This window comes from Tachysurus vachellii, chromosome 14 (assembly GCF_030014155.1).
Source record: "Tachysurus vachellii isolate PV-2020 chromosome 14, HZAU_Pvac_v1, whole genome shotgun sequence".
Lineage (NCBI taxonomy): Eukaryota > Metazoa > Chordata > Actinopteri > Siluriformes > Bagridae > Tachysurus > Tachysurus vachellii.
In genome coordinates this window covers 638,474-653,123 of record NC_083473.1, presented here as the reverse complement: position 1 = coordinate 653,123, position 14,650 = coordinate 638,474, and the positions used below count along the sequence as shown (strand labels likewise).

General features: G+C 45.3%; 1 long non-coding RNA gene and 1 gene segment (V, D, J or C); one reads left to right on the top strand and one right to left on the bottom strand.

Annotated features, from left to right (window-relative positions):
- Nucleotides 1–4,981: 4,981 nt before the first annotated feature.
- Nucleotides 4,982–6,426, bottom strand: LOC132857288 (uncharacterized). The gene is made up of 2 exons (XR_009649524.1): nucleotides 6,291–6,426; nucleotides 4,982–5,457 (listed from the first exon to the last, which is right to left on the bottom strand). It is a non-coding gene; the product is annotated as an uncharacterized LOC132857288 (long non-coding RNA).
- Nucleotides 6,427–6,434: 8 nt separating this feature from the next.
- On the top strand, nucleotides 6,435–7,213 carry LOC132857269 (immunoglobulin kappa variable 3-15-like). The segment is given in 2 exon segments: nucleotides 6,435–6,569; nucleotides 6,676–7,213. Coding segments are annotated over 2 exon segments (387 nt in total).
- Nucleotides 7,214–14,650: the final 7,437 nt, after the last annotated feature.

Below are 14,650 nucleotides of genomic sequence, written 5' to 3'. Positions count from 1 at the left end.
AACCACTTTTCCTGGTTCAGAGACGGTGCTTTGGTGGTCGAAACAGAAAGAACTGGTTCTAAATTAGGCTCTGGCTCCGAACCAGCACTCAGGTGGTACAGTAGCTGAGCTCTGGCAAGCCTCCAACCTTTCGCTCCATGCCACGAAGCTCTACATTAAATTAGGCTCTACAGGCCGTTCAATGGCTATGATGGTTGCCACAGAGAGGCATCTGTGGCTCAAATTGAATGGAATTAGAGATAAGGATAAGTCCTTTCTCCTGGATGCCCCGAATTTTACCTCAGGTCTTGTTCGGCAATGCAGTGAGTACTGTCGTCAACAGACACCAGGAGGTGAAATGCCAGTCGGCGGCAATCAGGGAGTTTCTCCCAGGCGAGCAGCCTGGGACATCTTCCAGTCGCACCCAACCCCCTCCTAGCTCACACAGGGCAGTACAAATGGTTAGGGCCTAGACCTGTCAAGTGAGAGGGGACCTTAGGTCCGTCATCTCGGCCAGGTGGGCTACAAAGGAGTCCTGATGCCCGAGGGCCGGGGTTCTTAGGAGCGTCCTATTTAGGAAGGCTCCCTCTACTGCCCGCTCCGCTGCCTCCAGCATTTCGGGGAGCAGTAGGGTTTGTGCCTGCTCCTCTTCCATGCATGGATCTCCCTGGGTTAGCACCTGCCTGTGCACTGTTTCAGGGCACCCGGGAGTTCACACCACTATCAGACAACCAGGCAGCGTGGAAAGGTCTGCCAGGGGTGTCTCAGTGGATCCTGGGTACTGTAGAAAAAGGCTACAGGATCCAGTTCTCCTCCTGTCCTCCGAGTTTTCAGGGTGTGTTGCCCACGATTGTTGGCACTAGGCAGTGTTCCTCCAAGAGGAACTTCTCCAGCTCCTGAGGAAAGGGGCCATAGAGCAAGTTCCCCTCCCAGAGCGAGTCTCCTGCTTTTACAGACGATATTTTGTTGTTCCCAAAAAGGACAGGGGGCTGCTTCCAATTTTGGACCTGTGGGCTCTGAACTGTACTCTTAAGACTTACAGGTTCAAGATGCTCACGCTCAAGGTTATTGTGTCCCGGTCAGGTCCAAATACTGGTTTGTGACGATCGACCTCAAAGACGCTTATTTTTACATAGGAATTCTGCCAGAGCACAGGAAATTCCTCAGTTTTGCTTTTGGGGCGAAGTGTAGCAGTATTGTGTTCTTCTTTTTGGCCTAGCTCTTTCACCATGCACATTTACAAAGTGCATGGACGCTGTCCTGGCACCATTGTGTCTCCAGGGCATCCGTATACTGAATTACCTGGACGACTGGCTCATTCTGGCCCAGTCAAAGGCTATGGCGGCCAGTCTTTGAGATGCTGTGCTTGCCCCTATGAGGTCTCTAGGCCTCAGGTTGAACCATGAAAAGTGTGTGCTTTCTCCTTCTCAGAGAACCACCTTTCTGAGGGTAGTTTGGGACTCCACTATGATGCGGGCACATCTGTCTCTCGCTCGGGTGGGTTCCTTCTTGTCAGCAGTGAAATCTATTCGGCTAGGCTGTAGCCTCTCTGTCGCCGAGACACAGAGAATGCTCGTCCTCATGTCGGCAGCAGCCCACATTATCCCTTTTGGTCTGCTTCACATGAGGCCATTCCAGCTTTGGCTCAGGGTTATAAGGGTTACACACTGTGGGCTTCGTACCCTTCTTATGTGGAAAAGACCTCGGTTCCTGGCCTTGGGTCCCACTCTAGGGGCATGTCTCCATCGCAGGACTCTTTAGATGGATGCCTTGCTTTCGGGTTGGGGAGTGGTCTTGGTTGGCCTTTCTGCTCAGGGTCTATGGGAGGGCCCCTATCTCTCATGGCACATAAATTGCCAGGAGATGAGGGCTGTGTTTCTAGCATTGAAACACTTTCTCCAACACCTCAGGGGCTGCCATGTCTTACTACATACAGACAGCACAGCTTTGGTGTCCTATATCAATCACCAGGGAGGTCTGCGTTCGCGCCCCCTGTTCAGGTTGTCACAACAGATTCTGCTCTGGGCAGAGACCAGGTTCCTTTTGCTGAGAGCGATTTTCATTCCAGGGCATGTAAATTTGGAGACAGACTTCCTGTCAAGGCAGGTGCTGAGGCCCTGGGAGTGGCGTCTCCACCCCCATGTGGACGGGCGAATTTGGCCGGGCGGAAGTGGATCTGTTCGCCTCCAAGGTGTCGACCCACTGTTCGCTGTGGTTTTCCCTCTCTCATCCGGCCCCTTTGGGCCTGTAAGCCTTGGTATGGATGTTGCCGAGGCTCCATCTGTACGCCTTTCCCCCGGTAGCTCTGCTCCGGCAAGTCCTAGCCAGAGTGCACCACGACCGGGTCAACCTTCTACTAGTTGCCCCTCATTGGCCCTCTCGAGTTTAGTTCATGGACCTAGTCTCCCTCCTGAACGCCACTTCATGGGAGGTTCCTGTCAAGAAGGATCTTTTCTCTCAGTGGTTGAATGATTCAACACTGAACAACTAAAAGCACAGTGAATATTGAACTAGACAGATACTGATCGTACACTTGAGAGCTATGAGCAGCAATCACCTCCAAATAAAATTTTCATTACTCTGGTGCTGTGAGCTTAGATGATCAGTAGCAGTCCAGCATGTGCTTCTGTTCTTTCATATTTGTTGTTTTTGCATGATCACTGCAGCTCAGGGGCACAGAGAACTGAGGAGCCTTTGTCTCAGCAAAGAAGCTGGTCCAAGTGGAGCATCACAACAACTATTGAAGGTCTGCTCGTTGGTTCTGGGAGACCCTCTAAAGTGCAACTTTAACCTGAGTGGGGAAAAGGAGAGGGTCTCTAGGCTGTGGAAAACATCCTGCATCATCCCAGTTCCGAGCAAAGCACACCCTGGAAGGTTGAATGACGTCAGGCCAGTTGCCATGACATCACAAATAATGAAGACCATGGAGCAGGTGCTGCTACACCACATGAGGCCATGGGTCTGCCATGCCCTTGAGCCTCTGCAATTTGCATACCAGGAGAAGGTGGGAATTGAGATCACCATTATCTACATTCTATAGCAATCGCTTTCTTACCTGGTCACGGGCAGCGAGAGAGATAATTAAATTTTTGGAGTTCTCCAGCGCCTTCAACACTATTCAGCCCACGGCTCCACAGAGATAAACTTATAGAGATGGGAGCGGGCTCACATTTGGTGGCATGGATTACAGACTATCTGACAGGCAGACCTCAGTACGTGCAACTGGGAGACTGCAGGTCTGACATGGAGGTCAGCCGTATGGGAGTACCACAAGCGACTGTGCTCTCTCCGGTCCTGTTTACCCTGTACACCTCAGACTTCCAATATAACTTGGAGTACAGCCACATGCAAAACAGAAGGAGGAGTACTTGGAACTGATCCAGGACTTTGTTGCAGGGTTTCGGATCTAAGAACTGTAAGTAAGCACAAAACCTTTGATATAGGATTGCGGAGAGCTCCAACACGCTTGTAAACTGTTCTGGTACCATAGACAGGTTAAAACAAATCCCGGGTATTATTGTTTTCTTTTGTTATTTTTTGTGTGCTGTTGGTACATGTCAACACAATGAATTATAGTCTGTACTAATGCACTGTTTGGTAATAAAGGTTTTTTGTTATTCCATGCTCAGTATATGTCTGAATGTTATGGCAAGTCTCACAGGGCATTAAAGCCAAGTGTACATTGACTTACAGCTATTGTTATTGTGCAAGGCAGACTGAGCTCGCATTATCAGCACCGCTACATAGCACGTGAACCTGAACTTTTGTTCCGAGAGACATACTAGCCAGCTATAGTGCACTTGTAGACACATCACCAGTTCCTCCCAGGCACGATGTGAGTTTTCCATACTGGTTTGATATAGGGTATCACATTCGTGACAAAGAGTTTGTGTGAAAGGGCTATCTATCTATCTATCTATCTATCTATCTATCTATCTATCTATCTATCTATCTATCTATCTATCTATCTATCTGTCTGTCTATCCATCCATACATCCATCCATGCATGTGATCCTGCCTGAAAGACTACTTCCCTTTAGAACTTACACACATAATCATGAAGTATTTTGAGTGGTTAGGCCCACAATAGACCATCAGCAGATTGCCTACCATAGAACAGGAAAATTGAGGATGTCTCCCCAGCATTAAACATCATACTAAGTTACTTGGATAACAAGAACACATATACAAGAATATTGTTTGTTAATTTTACTTCAGAATTCAACACAGTTATCCCCTCCAAGCTGATCACTAAACTTGGCGACCTTGGCATCATCACGTTCCTTTGCAATTGGATACCGGAGTTACTCATCAACATACATCACCATGATAAGTCAAATAACATCACCTCCTCAACAATCAGAATGAACACTGGTGTACACCAAGATTGTGTGCTGAGTCCCTTCCTGTACTCTCTCTTCACCCATGACTACAGTCTTGATCACGATTTGGATTTTTCTACTTTTATTAAAGTTTTTAACTATAACTGCATCTTACTATGCACAGATATGTGAATTTTTCCTCTACAGTGGGCCACGGTAGAGGGAGTCAGTCATTAGAATAAAGAGACCTCTAGTGGTGAAGAGGGGAATAGATTAGATCTAATCATATCATACAACTGATATTAATTTTAAATCTCTACCATAAGAAATGACATTTATCTTTATAAAAAAATGTTTCTTTGGAAATGATCCATTAAATAAGATTATTATAATATTATATTTAGAGTCACATCAGCCCTGCTCTGATTAAGACTGAAATGGATCAGGGAGAGCAGAACTGAGCCACACAATAATATAAAGATCAGTGAAGTGAGAGAGATTTACATGAAGACGGCTGAGTGATCCTCTTTCTCCCGGAATAGAGCAGCACTTTCACCAGATGTTCAACTTTCTTCATCCAAACTCACTGAAGCACAACACACAGCCCTGAATCTACAGCTAAACACACTCTCTCCTCACACTGATAATGACTATTAACTCCAAGAAAAGAACACACAATGTCCAAAATGAAGCTTTATTTCAGCAGAGCAAAACTACAGGAAGAGCAACAGGACAGTGAAGAGAGTAAAGACAGAAATGTCAGCATTGTGTAGAACTGAAACTCTATTGTAGATGGATGTGTAAGCAGCTCAGTGTTCAGTTCTATCTTGGAGCTGTTAGCCTTAACACTGGCTCTTTCTGAACGTGACCGGATGATCCACGCCCTCGTGGGAGACCGTACAGACAAACTCCTCCCCCTTTTCCCAGAGTGCTTTGCTGAGGGTCAGGGTACTGCTGCGTGTGTAACCGCCCTTCTTCTGTTCTTCTGGACTGGTCAAGACCCCGTCCTTCACCGCCGAGCCGTCCACCGTCCAGCTCACCGACGCCCCCTGTGGAGAGTAGGCAGACAGCAGGCAGAGCAGCGAGGCCGATTCCTCAGACTGGTGCAGAGAGGAGGGAGGGAGCAGAGACACGGAGGGCTTCACCGTGGGACCTTCTGTAGACCACAAACACACAATAAACACACCTTTACACATGATTACACAACATTTACTCATTACAGCTTCTTCACATCACTGCACTTCAGTAGAACTACTCAGCAGGAGAACATTTCCTAGTTCCTCGTTCTATTGTGGAGACACTCGGACTTTGATGGCCTTTATTCTGGGAGTGTGTTCCAGTCCTCCTGAGTCCTTCTGTTATTGTACATGTAGTGCTACAGAAAAATAAATCCAATGCTGATGGAAATACACTGAAATTCCACACAGTCAGGGCTGGAAAACATCACACCTTCCCTTTGAGTTTCCAGAGAAGAAGATTTACTCCATTACACAAATCACATATCTGGCAAAGAGGCTGAGAAATCAGTTCAGTGATGGAAATAACCACATCACACCACATCCACCTTTCTACACACTGTTTATCTTTGTTTCCAGATTCAACATCAGTCCATCAGTAACATGACAGAAGGCTAACAGACACAGGATGAAGTTTTCTACCATGTCCTTCACAGCACACAATATGAACTTCAGAAGCTGTGAATGTGAAAGTGCTGTTTACTGATGAACACACTGTCTACTTATTCAGCTAACAGCTAACTCCTGATTTTTAATTTCCTCTATCTTATTTTTATTTTACTGAAACTGTCTCATCATCAAAACAAACTCCACATTCCTTATCTCCAAATTATAAAGACATACAAATGAATAAATGAATAAACAAACAGAAATTCTTTATGATGTCCACATTTTTCTATTTGTCTAAACTTTAATATTTTGATAAACAATAAAAATAAATGAATGGAATGTTGAATAAAGAAGAGAGACTTACTGATGATGAGTTTGGTTCCTCCACCAAAAGTAAACCACAGTGATACATTCTAATGAAGCCGTCGTACAAAAACCTCTGTTACACTCCAGTGACCACACACACACACACACACACACACAGTTGTGGTGTTTGCATATGTGTTCTGTGTCACTGCTACACACACTTTAAGAGCTGTAGTGCTGATCAGAGTGTGTTCAGTCCTTTCAGAGCCACTGACACGCAGCACAATGATGATGGTACTGAGTCTCCTGCTGGGGACACTGGGACTCCTCGCTCACCGTGAGACATTCTCTTTACTTTTATTATTCATACACATCATCACATCACTCTCACACTCATTACTACATCTGTTTCCATTATTTTAACTCTGAATCCTTTTCTTTAGAGTCTTTTGGGGAAATCGTCCTGACTCAGTCTCCAGGATCTCAGTCTGTTTCTCCAGGAGAATCTGTTACTCTCACCTGTACAACCAGTCAGAGTGTTAGCAATGCTCTCGCCTGGTACCTGCAGAAACCTGGAGAAGCTCCTAAACTCCTGATCTATGCTGCATCTACTCGTCAGTCTGGGATTCCAGATCGTTTCAGTGGCAGTGGATCTGGAACACAGTATAGTCTAAAAATCTCTGGAGTTCAGGCTGAAGATGCAGGAGATTATTATTGTCAGCAGTATAGCAGCTTTCCATACACACAGTGTTACAGCGTCGTACAAAAACCTCCCTGAGCTGTAGAGGAAGTGCTCTGACTCAGAAACACACACTGATCTGAGAACAGCTGCACAGCTGCTAAAGCTGCACTCCACTGAACATCATCAAACATCTTCATGTTTCAAAAATAATCCTTCTTAAAAAGCAGAAATCTCTTCATCAGCTGTTCGTGCTGTGATGAGAAATCAGCTGATGTGTGTAATGATATCTGATGATTTCCACCTTCTGCTAAGAGTGACTACTACACACTACTGTAACACACAATGTAGTGCAGGATCTTTCAATAAGAGTCAACATTTATTTCTATATGATTCTAGATTTAAAGATTCATTTTCTCATCATCTGTCATCATCTGTCATCATCTCATCATCTCATCTTTTCTCATCAAATCTAGCCATGGGGGTCACAGTCCAGTGACTTCTGTGCCGGTCCCAAGCCCGGATAAATAGAGAGGGTTGCGTCAGGAAGGGCATCCGGCATAAAACATTGCCAAATCTAACCATGCGAGTTGTCAGTAAGATTTTCATACCGGATCGGTCGAGGCCCGGGTTAACAACGACCGCCATCGGCGCCGTTGACCTACAGGGCGCCGGTGGAAATTGGGCTACTGTTGGTCGAAGGAGTAGAGGAGGGAGGAGAGTGCACAGACAGAGAGAGAAGAGGAAAGGTAAGAGTGTAGGACTGAGAATAGGGACTCTGAATGTTGGTACTATGACAGGGAAAGGTAGAGAGCTGGCTGATATGATGGAGAGAAGGAAGGTGGATATACTGTGTGTACAGGAGACCAAGTGGAAGGGTAGCAAGGCTCGTAGTATAGGAGCAGGATTCAAGCTGTTTTATTATGGTGTGGATAGTAAGAGAAATGGGGTAGGTGTGGTCCTGAAGGAGGAGTTTGTGAGGAATGTTCTGGAGGTGAAGAGAGTGTCAGACAGGGTGATGAGTCTGAAGTTAGAGATTGAAGGGGTGATGTTGAATGTTGTTAGTGGTTATGCCCCACAGGTAGGTTGTGAGTTAGAGGAGAAAGAGAGATTCTGGTGTGAATTCGATGAGGTGATTGAGAGTATTCCCAAGGGTGAGAGAGTGGTGATAGGAGCAGATTTTAATGGACATGTCGGTGAGGGGAACACAGGTGATGAGGAGGTGATGGGCAAGTTTGGAGTTAAGGAAAGGAACCTTGAAGGACAGATGGTAGTAGACTTTGCTAAGAGGATGGACATGGCTGTGGTTAACACGTATTTTCAGAAGAGGGAGGAACATAGAGTGACTTACAAGAGTGGAGGTAGGAGAACACAGGTAGACTACATCCTTTGTAGAAGAGGCAATCTGAAAGAGATTAGTGACTGTAAAGTGGTAGTGGGAGAGAGTGTAGCCAGACAGCATAGGATGGTGGTGTGTAGGATGACTCTGATGGTCTGTAAGAGGAAGAGGTCAAAGATAGAGAAGAAAACTAAGTGGTGGAAGCTGAAAAAGGAGGAATGTTGTGAGGAATTTAGACAGAAGTTGAGGCAGGCTCTGGGTGGTCAGGTAGTGCTGCCGGATGACTGGGAAACTACAGCAGAAGTGATCAGGGAGACAGGGAGAAAGGTGCTGGGTGTGTCATCTGGAAGGAGGAAAGAAGATAAGGAGACTTGGTGGTGGAATGAGGAAGTTCAGGATAGTATACAGAGGAAGAGATTAGCCAAGAAGAAGTGGGATATGGACAGGACTGAAGAGAATAGACAGGAATACAAGGAGTTACAGCGCAGAGTGAAGAGGGAGGTGTCTAAGGCCAAGCAGAAGGCATATGATGAGTTGTACACTAGGTTAGACACTAGAGAAGGAGAGAAGGACTTGTACAGGTTAGCTAGACAGAGGGATCGAGATGGGAAGGATGTGCAGCAAGTTAGAATTATTAAGGATAGAGATGGAAGGGTGCTCACAAGTGAGGAGAGTGTACAGAGGAGATGGAAGGAATACTTTGAGGAGCTGATAAATGAGGAAAATCAGAGGGAAAAAAGAGTAGAAGGGGTGAACTCTGTGGAACAGGAAGTAGATAAGATTAGAAAGGATGAAGTCAGGAAGGCCTTGAAGAGGATGAAAAGTGGAAAGTCAGTTGGTCCTGACGACATCCCGGTAGAGGTCTGGAAGTGTCTAGGAGAGGCAGCAGTGGAATTTTTAACTAGTTTGTTCAACAGGGTATTAGAAAGTGAGAGGATGCCTGAGGAATGGAGAAGAAGTGTGTTAGTGCCGATCTTTAAGAATAAGGGTGACGTGCAGAGTTGCAACAACTATAGGGGGATAAAGTTGATGAGCCATACAATGAAGTTGTGGGAAAGAGTAGTGGAAGCTAGGTTAAGGAAGGTGGTGGAAATTTGTGAGCAGCAGTATGGCTTCATGCCGAGAAAGAGCACAACAGATGCAATTTTTGCTCTGAGAATGTTGATGGAGAAGTATAGGGATGGTCAGAGGGAGTTGCACTGTGTGTTTGTAGACTTAGAGAAAGCGTATGACAGGGTGCCAAGAGAAGAGCTGTGGTACTGTATGAGGACGTCAGGAGTAGCAGAGAAGTATGTCAGAGTGGTGCAGGACATGTATGAGAGGAGCAGGACAGTGGTGAGGTGTGCTGTAGGTCAGACAGAGGAGTTTACAGTGGAGGTGGGACTGCATCAGGGATCGGCTCTGAGCCCCTTCCTGTTTGCTATAGTGATGGACCAGTTGTCAGAGGAGGTCAGACAGGAGTCTCCTTGGATGATGATGTTTGCAGATGACATTGTGATCTGTAGTGAGAGCAGGGAGCAGGTGGAGGAAAACCTGGAGAGGTGGAGGTTTGCGCTGGAGAGAAGAGGAATGAAAGTCAGTCGTAGTAAGACTGAGTACATGTGTGTGAATGAAAGGGAGGGAAGTGGAATAGTAAGGTTACAGGGTGAGGAGGTGAAGAAGGTACAGGAGTTTAAGTACTTGGGGTCAACAGTCCAGAGTAATGGAGAGAGTGGGAAAGAAGTAAAGAAGCGAGTGCAGGCAGGTTGGAGTGGGTGGAGAAAGGTGTCAGGAGTTCTGTGTGATAGGAAAGTATCAGCAAGAATCAAGGGGAAGGTGTACAGGACAGTGGTGAGACCGGCCGTGCTGTATGGTTTAGAGACAGAGACACTGAAGAAGAGACAGGAGTCAGAGCTTGAGGTAGCCGAACTGAAGATGTTGAGGTTCTCTTTGGGTGTGACAAGATTGGACAGGATTAGGAACGAGTACATCAGAGGGACAGCCCATGTTGGACGTTTGGGGGACAAAGTTAGGGAGGCGAGATTAAGATGGTTTGGACATGTTCAGAGGAGGGAGAGTGAGTATATTGGTAGGAGAATGTTGGACATGGAGCTGCCAGGCAGGAGGCAAAGAGGAAGGCCAAAGAGGAGGTATATGGATGTAATTAATGAGGATTTGAAGCTAGTGGGTGCAAGTGTTGAGGATGCAGAAGATAGGGTTAGGTGGAGAGAGATGATTCGCTGTGGCGACCCCTGAAGGGAAAAGCCGAAAGAAGAAGAAGATTTTCTCATCATCTGTAAAGTATCAACACAAACCAGTCTCCTGTTCTACCCCAACCTGATGAAATGTAGACTGATGTTCAGTCATGTGGCCACTAGATGGTGCTGTAATGGAACTGTATACATGCTGATCTGTTACTGTGATGAAGAGAAGATGGACTGAGGATTAAATAATCTTTAAGATGAACTAATTAACATTTTTTCTGTATTCCCAAAATACTTGACCAGTCTGATCTCCTCCTCTGATCTCTCCCATCAACAAGATGTTTCAGACTGCAGACCCTCTGATTACAGGATGGTTTTGTTTTTCAGACCATTCTGTAAAAACTCTAGAGATGGTTGTGTGTGAAAATCCCAGGAGATCAGCAGTTTCTGAAAAACCCAAACCAGCCCATCTGATACCAACAACCATTTACTGTTAAAGTCACAGAGATCAGACTTTTACTCCTTTCTGGTGTTCGCTGTGTGGGGGGCACGGTGGCTTAGTGGTTAGCACTTTCGTTCGCCTCACACCTCCAGGGTCGGGGTTCGATTCCCACCTCCACCTTGTGTGTGTGGAGTTTGCATGTTCTCCCCGTGCCTCGGGGGTTTCCTCCGGGTACTCCGGTTTCCTCCCCCGGTCCAAAGACATGCATGGTAGGTTGATTGGCATCTCTGGAAAATTGTCCGGTGTGTGTGTGTGTGTGTGTGTGTGTGTGTGTGTGTGTGTGTGTGTGTGTGTGTGTGTGTGTGTGTGTGTGTCCCCTGCGATGGGTTGGCACTCCGTCCAGGGTGTATCCTGCCTTGATGCCCAATGACACCTGAGATAGGCACAGGCTCCCGGTGACCCGAGGTAGTTCGGATAAGCGGTAGAAAATGAATGAATGGTGTTCGCTGTGAACTTTAACTGAAGCTCTACACCTAAATCTGCATGATTATATACACTGTGCTGCTGCCACATGATTGGCTGATTGGATAACTGCAACAGTTACTATTATCAACCTATAAAGAACTTAATGGTCTCACACCACAGTACCTGAGAGATCTTTAGTTTTTTTATGATCCATCATGCATATTTCTATCAAAAGGTGCAGGCTATTTGGTAGTAGCTCAGGTACAAAAGTCTCCAGCAGATGGCAGAGCTTTTTCTGACAGAGCCCCACAGTTATGGAACAGACTTCATTTACATTCACATTTACATTTCTGGTATTTAGTAGACACTCTTTTCCAGAGTGACCTACAATTTATTGCAATTCATACAACTGAGCAATTGAGGGTTAAGGGCCTTGTTCAGGGGCCCAGGAGCAGTAGCTTGGTGGACATGGGATTCCAATTAGTGTTCAGGACTCAGACACAGTCTCAGTATTTAAGTCCAGGCTAAAAACTCATTGGTTTAATCTAGACTTTTATGAATAGCTTTTCTTATGTAAAGGACCATATCCTGATGTTCTGATAAGTGTTAACTACAGCCATGTCCGTTCACTTAGCAAAGTCCACCACAAATCGTACTTCTAGGTTCCTTTCCTTAACACCAAACCTGCCCATCACCTGTCAGTTGAAGTCTGCTCCGGTCACTACTCTCTCCAACTGGAATACTCTCCATCATCTCATCTAACTCACTCCAGAATCTTTCCTCCTCTTCTAAGTCACAGCCTACTTGTGGAACATAACCACTGACCACATTGATCACACCTTGAATTTCTAACTTCAAGCTGATGACCCTGTCTGACGCTCTTTTCATCTCTAAAACATTTCTCACACACTCATCCTTCAGGATCACTCCTACCCCATTTCTGTTCCTATCCACACTATAATAAACAGTTTGTTTCCCCCTACAATACTACGTACTTTGCTCCCCTTCCACCTGGGCTCCTGCACACACAGTATATCTACCTTCCTTTTCTCCATCATGTAATTCCCTGTAATTGTAGCAATGTTAAGAGACCTTATTCTCAGACCTTATTCTCTGTACTAGTTTTTTTCAACTACAATATTTACACTTACATTTAAGAGATTTGTTGTCCTGTGGCATTGAGTGGTGCACTGATATTGATTCACAGGAGATCAGACCTCAACATTTACTATTTTAACCATTCATTCATTCATCTTCTACCGCTTATCCGAACTACCTCGGGTCACGGGGAGCCTGTGCCTATCTCAGGCATCATCGGACATCGAGGCAGGATACACCCTGGACGGAGTGCCAACCCATCGCAGGGCACACACACACACTCTCATTCACTCACACAATCACACACTACAGACAATTTTTCCAGACATGCCAATCAACCTACCATGCATGTCTTTGGACCGGGGGAGGAAACCGGAGTACCCGAGGCACGGGGAGAACATGCAAACTCCACACACACAAGGTGGAGGCGGGAATCGAACCGCCAACCCTGGAGGTGTGAGGCGAACAGGCTAACCACTAAGCCACCGTGCCCCCCTACACTGGAGAGTTGTGATTATAAATTACATAATTTCTACATCTATATATAAGTCAAGTGGAATTATTTAACCAGGATCTTTGGAGCAGCTTGGCGAATGTGCTAACCACTAAGCTCCCCCCCCCCCCCCCCATTTTAACCAGTGCTGTGTAAATACTGTGATGAAGCCTAAGTCCTGATCAGAGACAAGACTAGATATTAAAAATGCATGTGCACACATTATTTGTTTTGGCTGCATCTTGAAGTTTATGCAGGTTTACTCAGGTTTTGTACAACAATGAAAAAGTCCTATAGGTTTGGAGTTTGTATATGATTGTAGTCATCAAGCTCTAGGGTGAAATCAGTAACATAAAAAAACATTAAAAAAAGCTTTAAAAAGTCTACATTGTTTATGAACTCTGTCTTGCAAATTCTAAAATTCTCCCACCACACAAGATAGTCTGTCATGATCTCAACCCTGACATTGTATTTAATGTTTCAAAGATCTTTTAACAAGAAATGTTAGGTTTTCTGAGACAAAGAGCTGTTTTTATAAATCCTCTCTGTTCTAGATTTAGCAGGATGTGGCTTTCTGTACATACAGAAGCAGTACAGAAACACAGCTCTGAATAATTCCATCCTGTGCTTTGTCATATTGATTTGTACATTTTTCATAACTCAGCATTTCACTTTTACTTTGACTTTAAGTTTTATGTTGAAGGTATTTACATCATTAGAAAGGAATTACAGCACATTTTATATACACTTATATATACTTATATATAATAATTATAGACCCCCAGATGCTAATGCCAAGCTTGCTATGAACAAACGTTACACAGCCATTAGCAAACAACAGACTGCTCACCTGTAGGCTGCCTTTGATTTTAATTACATAAACAAGACAGTGGTTGGAGGAACTCTTCTCCAACTCTGACCCTGATGCATGTGGCAGGGCCTACAGGCCATCAGTGACTATAAGCCCAGCAACTTCTCTCATCAACCACATGTCTCATTCCTGAACAAGCTAAATGACTTTTGTGCTCACTTTAACAGTAACAACAGGAAGAAGGCCACTAAAACCAGACCCTCTGAAACCCACCAGACGCTCACACTCACCTTCTCTGATGTCTATGCTGCACTGGACAAGATCAACTCACGCAAGGCTGCCGGACCAGATGGCAGCTTTTTGGACTTTAGCTCAGCATTTAATGTTGTCATCCCTTCCAAGCCAATCACCAAACTTTGGGATCTAGGCATCAACACCTTCCTCTGTCAATGGATTATGGACTTTCTGACCAACAGACTCCAGCATGTCACGTCAGGACACATCTGCTCAGATGACCACATCCGCTGCATGGATCTAATTCCATAAACATGTTTGCTGATGACAGAGGACCTGTCCTGTACCATCAACAGCTCCAGCCTGGTCAAGAAACCTCACCAGTGCTTGTTCTGTTTGAGGACACTGAAGAAACATCACCTGTCTTCAGCCATCCTGGTGAACTTTTATCTCTGTGCTAGTGAGAGCATCATGACCAGCTGTGTCACAGTCTGGTATGAGAACTGCACAGCCCCAGACCACAAAGTACAGGTGGTGAAAACTGCCCAACACATCAGTGGACTTTACTTCCAGCCATTAATGTCTAAAAGAAAACACTGTAGAAAAGTTCACATCTTTCTGCAGCAGAAATGACTTCATTATTTATTACCAATGGAAAAATTAGGTAGAAATTT